Source organism: Palaemon carinicauda, chromosome 14 (genome assembly GCF_036898095.1).
Source record: "Palaemon carinicauda isolate YSFRI2023 chromosome 14, ASM3689809v2, whole genome shotgun sequence".
Taxonomy (NCBI): domain Eukaryota; kingdom Metazoa; phylum Arthropoda; class Malacostraca; order Decapoda; family Palaemonidae; genus Palaemon; species Palaemon carinicauda.
In genome coordinates this window covers 118866655-118876764 of record NC_090738.1, presented here as the reverse complement: position 1 = coordinate 118876764, position 10110 = coordinate 118866655, and the positions used below count along the sequence as shown (strand labels likewise).

Sequence of the window (10110 nt, the reverse complement as noted above, 5' to 3'; positions counted from 1 at the left end):
CATGGCAGGTGTTACAAAGGTTTCGAACATAATCTGGGTCATTTTTTCGCGGTTTGCCTTTGGGTTGAGAGGAGCTTCTGTCAAGAGTACCGGGGACTCTTCCGGAGCCACTCTCAGCTCATTGTAGAAAGTATGATGCCAGATTTTTTCCATGTCGTCCCAATTAGTGATGATCCCATGTTCAATGGGGTATTTGAGAGTGAGAATACCTCGTTTACTCTGGGCCTCATCGCCGACATATGCATCCTTTTGACCCATTCCAACCATTACGCCTTGATGACGAGGACGCCCGACAATGGAGGGGAACACAGCTCGTGGGGCATCATCCCCGGCAAACCCAGCCTTGACCATTCCAGAACCATTGTCGACCACCAGGGGGCTAACGTCTTCGTCACACATTATTTATCTTGTGAGTTTCTGTTGAGAAATCATGAATAAAGTAGGATAAAGTGCATGAAACATTAAATAAATAAAACTTTCATTGCGAGAACGATAAAATAAAAAAATGAGCTGATATACTGTATAAGCAAAATGTTATACAAGTACACTACTTTATAAGCAATTACAATTCAGCGATCATACTTTATTTCGTCTTAGTGATAACGAATTCAACTGTTTCATCAATAATCAAATATGGTTAATTATCCATTAAATAAATAATTCATAATAATCGTTTCTCAAAATGTCTACTATATCTGGATAGTGCAATAAAACAAACAAGAGTCAAGACGTCCACTAAAGCTTAATTAATGATTTAATTTGCTGTGTTCTCTTCAGGAAATTACAGAAATGTCCGCTACGCTCTTAAAAATCACCATCTAGCAAGAAATTGAAACCTAGATTATTTTGAAAGCCAGAATAGTTTTTCACAAGGCCTATACTGATAATAATATAGGAGAGAGAGAGAGAGAGAGAGAGAGAGAGAGAGAGAGAGAGAGAGAGAGAGAGAGATTCTTCTCTTAGTCCACACCATCATTTTATGTTTGGTCAATTCGGTTACAAAAAGGGAACCTCATACAAGTGACTATATACAAAAACTAAAAGTAACATACAAAATATACACGTATGTAATAACCATAACAAGCCAAGCAAACATCTAGTGATAAACCTAGGCATTCAAACCTTCTGTTAATAATAGTCAAATTTAAACATTCTAAATCATGACAGATGGATAGCTGACTTAGGATAGAACGAGATATTTGCATCTAACAAGAATTCTATAGACCGGAAAGCGGTTCATTAAGTGCATGAGATACATAGTATAAAGCAAAAGGTGCTCTAACCTAGCCCAAGAAACTTCACAGAATAACACCACTTCACAGAACTCACCAGTTCAAGAGCTTAGCCTTCTACGCGCGAAGAGGACCAAAGTTCGAAGCAAACTAAAAACCCCTAGGGCCTCATAATCCCTTTATATACGGAGTCAACACTTCCGCCATGATATGTGTGGAGCTGCAGTTGTCGCTGTTTCTTCTCCGCTTTTTTATATTATTATTTTTATGTGGGTGGGAGAAGGAACCCTTCTTTCATACAAATGTTTCCCAAGGTCCCTGACCTGTAAGCCGCCGCCAGTACTTCACAACTGTTTACTCAGTGGGGGAAAGAAAGCATGTTGCTAATTTACTGTGTTTATGGTCGTCTTAATCAGAGTCATAAATTTCCCAATGCTTTGCCATCAAACGTCTAGATTAGTTTATGCTTCATTAGTAACTCCAGAAAACAAAAGGATCACCCACAAACGGGATCAAACAGTGATTTACACGCAAAGCATTCATAATTTCTAGGATTGTCTCTTTCTAAGAAGAAACAAAATTTGAAAAATATTATTAAAACGTTACTATATCCAAATTTAGTGACCTATGCCAACACGTTTCTATAAAAAAAAAAAAAAAAAAAAAAAAGATCACGCTTAATAGGGAAGTTTTCGAGTCGTTTGCCACACCTTTTTTTTATTTACTTGAGAGAATTTTATTATTCACAAGATACATTCAAAACAAATTAAATGACGTGGCAGCTGAAATGCCCAACGCCGAAATAAACTTTCTTGGGCTAATTCTTTTCATAAATAAATGCAAACAACGTGGTGTTCCGTGCGCTAAGGTAATGTTTACACATTCCTTCGTCTTCGCTTAATTTATTTATTTTCTTTTCTTTTTTTAACAATAAAGTTAGTTTATTCAAAATACTACGGTTGTACACTTTATAAAAAGTATTTAAAAATATTTCGTCCAATACATATCAAGTAGACAAGGTTTATTCAGACATATAAATGCTAATTTCACCTAAAATCTGACTATCAAGTTCCTATAGCTATGAATATATATTCTGCGAGGCTTAAGCGCTGTAAAGAAAGACATTTTGCTTACTATAAAAATTTGAGTCTGGAAAGAAAATCCTCACTTATTTTGAAAGAATAGTTCAATGGCGAAAATCATCGCCTAAGCAGAATATGTTACATAATTCAATAACGTTGTAGATTTTAGAAGTTTCTTAATGAAAGGCAGTAATATAATAATTATGTATGACAATATTAAGAAATATGCATTTATTGGAATGCAAAATATAATCTTTATGATCTAAATCAAAATATATAATTTTCAATTTCAGATGTGTTACTATCCTAAATTATAAATACTTCTTAAACATAATGTAGACTTGTACTATTGTATGTACCAGCAAATGTCTTAGTTAAATGGGTACTGATTGCATTATTACCAATTAACGTTGAGGTTTTAAAGCAAGATGTGTTTGTGCAAATATCAATGTAAGATAATAACAACCACATTATGAAAAATAAAAAATCTTATATATATGCATACGAAAGTAACATCGCCATTCGAAGATTTTAAGACGGAAATCCAGCAGACCCAAAATTTTGCACTAAAATAAACACAAACAGAAACTTGCATTATTCTATATTTAAAAGATCATTGCATAAAGTTACAGGTTACTAGCATTAAGTAAAGAGCTACTAGGATGTAATAGTACCGATTCTTTATTTCATATTGTTCACTAATTCAATGTTTACTTCAATTATAATGAGATGAAAAACAATCAAACAAGACCCCATATTAATCGAGAAAAGGATATAATTTTATCACTTTTACCTCTAAATATGAATATACTGTATAACTCCCCCACCTAAATTTGCATTAAAAAAAGTTTCATAAATGCAAGCAATGAAAATATTTTCTTTGGAAACTAAGCTATACAAAAGTTGAGATCATATAATTACTACAATTAAACAAATTCTGTTAGGGATGAAGTTCATCCGACGACTGTTTGCATAACTAAGAAAGAAACCAATTTACGATTGTGTGTTGAGTGTGCATGTCACGTCACTCTTACGATTTCAAAGCATAACAACTGGCGAATGCTACTGAAATGATTATTTTATACATAATACACCCATATAAAATCTAAAATGAAGAAACTGCTTCGCTTATCTAAAAAAAACTAAACAAGATAAAATATACAGAAACAGTGATTGTACCGGTACCAATTCTGAAAAAGACAGTTGTCTTTACTCTTTCATAAACATCGCATAAGGGGCCTCTCCACCTGTGACTGCGATAACTTACAGAGTGTAAGACTAGTTAAGTTCCGGCAACATCTTTGAAGTGTCTTTTCTAATAGTCCATTTCGGGTGAGGATTCAATAAACTGAGGGGAAATCTACTATACTAGGGAACTTGACTATACCACACCGGTGCGTTAGTATAGCCTATTCTGGCATTTCATAATTACTTATAAAAAGTAACATTATGATGGTGATGTATTACTAATATTTTCCCCTGAATCTGTAATATACAGTAAGATGCAAAATTATAGATAAAACATAAGGAAGAGGCTGTTAAATAAGGAGAGATAAAGTTAATTGAGCATTAAACCCCAAAAGTTAAAAAAAAAAAAAAATCCGAAAAAGGAAGCTTCTGGGGTAATCAACTACAGACGGCTTTTAAAAACCCCGCCCGCTCTCTAATTAAAACGCCAAAAAAAAAAAAAAAAAAAAAAAAAAAAAAAAAAAAAAAAAAAAAAATCTCTAGGTTTCATGATTTACTACATATGCGGTTGGAACAATACGCGACTTCTTTAACGTATATTTTTTTTCAGTCGAAACTTCCTGTGAATATTTTCAAACTGTTTTCTAAACTTATATATAGTTTTTTAAATACTCATTGTTAAATATTACAATTTGTAATATATATTGATATGCATGAACAAGAATATGTTCTGGGCAGACGCAGAGTACATAAAAAAGTAAAAGAAAAATACCTTTAAAATACATAATAGTCTATGTACTGGACGCATATGTCATGTATTCCAAAAATAATCTAATTAAAGCTAACACCTAATATATATATATATATATATATATATATATATATATATATATATATATATATATATATATATTTCTTTTTCTAATTGGATAGGATGCTATAAACCAAAGGCTAATATAGCCCAGTGAGGAAAGGAAATAAGGAAACACAAAATCGTGTGCCAGGGAACTCTAGCCCAAGACAGTGGAAGACCATGGTACAGGGGCTATGGCACTACCCATGACTGGAGATCAATGGTTTGAATTTGGAAAATCCTTCTCCTAGAAGACCTGCTTACCATAGCTCATCATCTCCTACTACGCCTATTGACCATAGCTAATAATTCTACACTTTCCAAGTAGAAAGTAGCTACTGAATAATTACAGTGCAGTAGTTACCCCTTGCAGTGAAGAATATATATATATGTATATATATATATATATATATATAGAGAGAGAGAGAGAGAGAGAGAGAGAGAGAGAGAGAGAGAGAGAGAGAGAGACAATATGCATATATATATATATATATATATATATATATATATATATATATATATATATCATTATCATTGCTATTACTATTACTAACCAGGCTGCAACCATGGTTGGAAAAAGCATGATCTTACAAGCCTTGAGGTTACAACAGGAAAAGTGACCAGTGCTGAAAGGAAATAACGAATGCACTATAGGTACACATGAGAAGTAACATAAAAGACTTCAAGTTTCGTAAAACCGTTAAAGCATGTCAATCAATTTCAAACTATGAAACGAGATATAAGTCAACCTTTTCAACAAAAAAGCATTTGCAACAAATTCGAATTTCGTGGGTTCCACTGAATACACTGCAGGATTAAAAAAACACTCCACAATCTGATGACAGCTGGATAAAAACAGAACTTTAAAATATGTAATATTGAGTCATGGAGAAGGAGAGACCGATAGAAATAACTACGAACTTGGTATGTTATAGAATTAACTGCATATACCTAGTACTAGGTAAAATTATACAGTCTGACTCTAAGATGATCTAAATTCAAGAGGATGGTCAGAATGATATATTAAAAATATAACATACAAAATGAACCTAATGAATGACGATGCCAAAGACTAATATCCACGCTAAGAATAAAGAATTTAATAAACCGGAAGTTTTTGTCCAAGAAACTAGGATGAGAGTTAGCAGCTGAAGAACAGACAGGAGAATAATGCTCAGCCCATGGTAGAAGGAAAGAAATAAAACGTGTGTAGGACAAAGGCCTCAGACATGTCCTTCCACACGTGTCTGTTTTATGGTCTTTCAATGCTAGTCTATACCTCGCCAATCCATCGACTTCTCTTCCTTCCTCTGCTTGATTGGTAATTTCAAGGAACCCATTCTGTTATTTTTCTTGTTCATCTATTGTGTCATTCTTATTATATGCCCCGCCTATGTACAGTACACCTTACTGGATAACCCAGTTAGGCCTATCCGTAAATCGTCTTAGTTAGATTATTCCGCAAGCATTAATTCCTGTTAAAGTATGTATGTTTCTGTTTACCACCCAGATTTACGAAAAAAATGAAGTTAACGTGTATGAATATACCACCGAATCATTACTTTAATCTTCACAGTCAATTTGCCAGGTGGGATACAAATAGAACCTTATTAAAGCCTCCATTTAAAACACACACAATATATATATATATATATATATATATATATATATATATATATATATATATATATATGTGTGTGTGTGTGTGTGTGTGTGTGTGTGTGTGTGTGTGTGTGTGTGTGTGTATGCTGTATAAATATATATTTTTGTGTCACTGACGAGCAACAACTAGGAAGACAACAATCTCCCAAAAATTGCACAAACTATCATGTTCTAGTTAGGGAAAGGGGGGGGGGTGAGAAGGTTGAATCTGTGTGTGCGTGTGCGTGCATATTTATGTAAATAATTAGCCGTGCACTCCTTACACTACAATCAAATCGGCAGATTTACACCGGCTCGCAGGGGCATCCTTTTAGCTGAGGAAAGTTTCCTAATAGCCGGTTGGTCGGAAGTATTATTGTCCGAATACTGGAATTATTTTCAAATAATTACCAAGTAATGTGAATCGAAACTTATTTACTAACCTAAATTTTCCTCTCAGATATAGGTTTGGCAAAAAATAATATTAACGAATAAATATATTATAAAGTTTCGTGATGGGAAGTTTAAATTTAATAACATCCGCCGAATGCAACGACGGGATCTTGTTTTCGGATACACGCTGCATATATGTGTAACTTTTCACATATTTTAATACAAATTTGGATGAATTAGCATAAGCATAAGAAAACCATGTTATTATAAACTTTCTTTGAATACCAGAAGCTACTAAAACGTGGAATTATCAAAACTTGATATTGGTGAAAATAGTGGGGCAGGTAAAAGGAACAATTCTACTGTCAAACACCGAAGCGGAGATGGATGGGAGAAAGAGGGATATTGCGGTTGTAACTCGGCGGTGAAATTATGAATTCGTTTTATTATGGTATTTACGCAATTTATGCAACACTTTAGTATCATCAAACCGAAAATATTGCTGTTAATAAAATTTAAACCTTTACGAATAAATAGCAAGCCCTTTCTTTACGGACTTACATCATAGGCCTATGATGTAAGTCCGTACTAAAAGGGATACGAGAGAGGCGTCAGCCAAGATGTTGGGACACACATATGCATGTGTGTACATCACTGGTTAATTTAGCATGTATGTAAGTAACATATTTTACACAAGACACAAGAATCTAAACCTTTACAAAAATATAGCAAATCTTTTCTATGCAGCCTTACATCATAGACCTATGATGTAAGTCCGTATAAAAATGGTTTGTTGTTTTTTCGTAAAGGTTTAGATTTAATCAAAAGCAATATTTTTGGTTTGAGGATACTGTCATGTTGCATAAATTGCATTAAAACCATATTTAAACGAATTCATAATTTCACCGCCGAGTTACAGCCGCAATACCCCTCCACCCTTCCATCTCTTTGGTGTTGGACAGTAGAATGTTCCTTTTACCTCCCAGCTATTTTTACTAAAATCAAGTTTTACCAATTCCACGTTTTAGTAGCTTATGGCATTCAAAGAAAGTTTATGATAACATGGTTTTCTTATGCTTAGCGTAATTTATCCCAAATTGAGTTAAAATATGTAAAAAGTTACGCATTTAAGCAGCGTGCATTCAAAAACAAGATTCTGTCGTTGACTTCGGCGGGTGTTGTTATCAAATATAGACTTGCCATCACTATTCTTTAGTAATACATTTATTCGTTAACGTTATTTATTAACAAAACATATATCTGAGTGAGAAATTTAAGTTAGTAAATAAGTTTCGATTCACATTACTTGATAATTATTTGAACACAATGATGGTAGGCCTATTCGGACAAAAAAACTTCCAACCAACATAATAAAAAGTGACTGGTTTTATATACACAATTACATATATAAATATTTATACTTAAAAACACCATATATACATACATATATATATATATATATATATATATATATATATATATATATATATATATATATATAAATATATATATATATATATCGATAACACTCAGCGGCATGGCCAGGCGTATAACTACTCGGTCTCACTCTGTCCTTCGGGGAAGGGGGGAAGGAGTATCATACCCTAGAGAGGTTGAAGTTTTGAAAGGGGGAGGAGGGGTGGGAAGGGTTTAATCCATGAGTGGATATCTATCTAAATATTTAGCCGTCATTTTTGGAGGGTTGCGTATATTAGTGTGTATGTATGTTTGTACGCACACAACACACACCACACACACATTATATATATATATATATATATATATATATATATATATATATATATATATATATATATATGTGTGTGTGTGTGTGTGTGTGTGTGTGTGTGTGTGTGTGTATTTATTCGACAGCTGTACCTAGTATAAATGTGGCGGTGACCGTTATGCTGGTTTCCCTTCTAGTCTTTTGCAGTCTGATTTTGAAAACTATGTAGGGAATTTTTTTTACACTATTCATCCAGCAAGCAAGTGATGTGGGTAATTCTGTATCAAACTCAATGAAAATAAAATACAAAATTACAATGAACAGTCAGCATTCCGAAAGCCAGACGTTCGTGCCACAAGCAACTTAAAATCTACAATAACAGGCAATCCAAAGTAGCGAAATATCATTGTATGTGTAGGTTCCCAGTGATTCACATTACGTGGACAAGGGGAGCTCACCCACAACCTATTTCTTGCAACTCCAAAATTTACCACATGATAAAATTGAGCTTGTTTAGAGATGGGATACCTTTCGCACAAGCTCAAGCGACAATCTTCTCGATAAATAACAAGCTCAGACTCATAAATTATACAGCTCTTCGGGAATTGGCCGCCAAAATAATTTCAAATAATTTGTTAATAACGACTACAAATTATATACTTACGTGATATCCTTATAACAGTAATCCTAAATATCAATGTATCATCACAGAACTACCGGAAAAAAACAGTAAAGGAGCAAAACCATACCACATGAATGTGTGCGTGTGTGTGTATATATATATATATGTATGTATGTATATATATATATATATATATATATATATATATATATATATATATATATATATATATATATATATATATATATATATATATATATAAACACAACTAGATCATTGGATCACGGTACAAAGTTATTTTCGAAGGGGGAAAATTAATAGAACCTTCCTTTTAACACAATTAGCATGTAATATATATATATATATATATATATATATATATATATATATATATATATATAATATATAATATATATTATATATATAATATATATACATATAATATATATACATATAATATATATAACGTATATATATATATATATATATATATATATATATATATATATATATATATATATATATATATATATATATATATATTCAACAGCGTATAAATTTACGGGTGACAATATTTACATTATTTATACTATGTACAAGTGATGTGGTAACACGAAACCTCAATTAATGAAAATGAGAGAAAAACAATAATTCCAATGAACACTCACCAATGCGACAGCCAGATTCTCGTACCACGGCCAACTTCAATCTACCAAACAGGTAATCCAAGGTAGAGAAGTATCATTGAACGGTTCCCAAGTCATACACATTATATGGACAAGGGAACCGGGCAACCCTCCCCATCACATACCCCAATCTCTTCTTCCTAAGATACAGTAGAAACTAGCATAGTAAAATTACACTCGTTTTGAGAAAGGATACCTCTTGTACAATCTAAAGCGACGTTCTTTCAATAGATACCAAGAACACACTGAAATGTAGCTAGTTATGGGTTGATCTTTAATGAATCGTTAACAGCCATTACTAAATTGTCTTAAATGTCAAAAGTTACAATAAAACCGACTTATATGGCCTTTCATTTCAATCATGATATTAATTAAGCACATTTAAATATCAGGAAAGATGAAATCGATGAAATCTAATTAGTAGCCCATGTCTGCAATAATATGCGTACTGAAAATTATTTTATATAAAAAAATTATTGTTAGTAATAATTTACAACTATATCTTATAGGTTCGTCTACCTGTTTAAACAGTAGATTCTAAAAGTACAACAAAAAAAAAAAAAAAAAAAAAAAAAAAAAAAAACCACGAGTAGTGAAAAAATTCGTTCTAATTCGTATTCAACATTTACTTGGGTGAAGCCCTCTTAATGGTTATGCTGAATATTAAATTATCACTACAGAACTCTC

General features: G+C 32.5%; 2 protein-coding genes across 2 annotated transcripts in view; both read right to left on the bottom strand.

The window, feature by feature from the left end:
* LOC137653657 (actin, muscle-like) overlaps window positions 1-1443 on the bottom strand; it is a 2243-nt gene extending 800 nt beyond the window's left edge. Inside the window, exons 1-2 of the mRNA XM_068387229.1 lie at window positions 1330-1443; window positions 1-417 (exon numbers count right to left, since the gene is read on the bottom strand). The exon at window positions 1-417 is cut by the window's left edge and continues 800 nt beyond it. Coding sequence (XP_068243330.1) covers window positions 1-399 — 399 coding nt within the window. The 5' untranslated portion in view covers window positions 400-417; window positions 1330-1443. The remainder of the gene's footprint in view (window positions 418-1329) is intronic.
* The window catches only part of LOC137653659 (actin-2, muscle-specific-like), a 38684-nt gene extending 29152 nt beyond the window's left edge, over window positions 1-9532 (bottom strand). The window contains exon 1 of the mRNA XM_068387233.1: window positions 9406-9532. The gene's annotated coding sequence lies outside the window, so the exon portion shown is untranslated. The remainder of the gene's footprint in view (window positions 1-9405) is intronic.
* Between the last annotated feature and the right edge of the window lie 578 nt (window positions 9533-10110).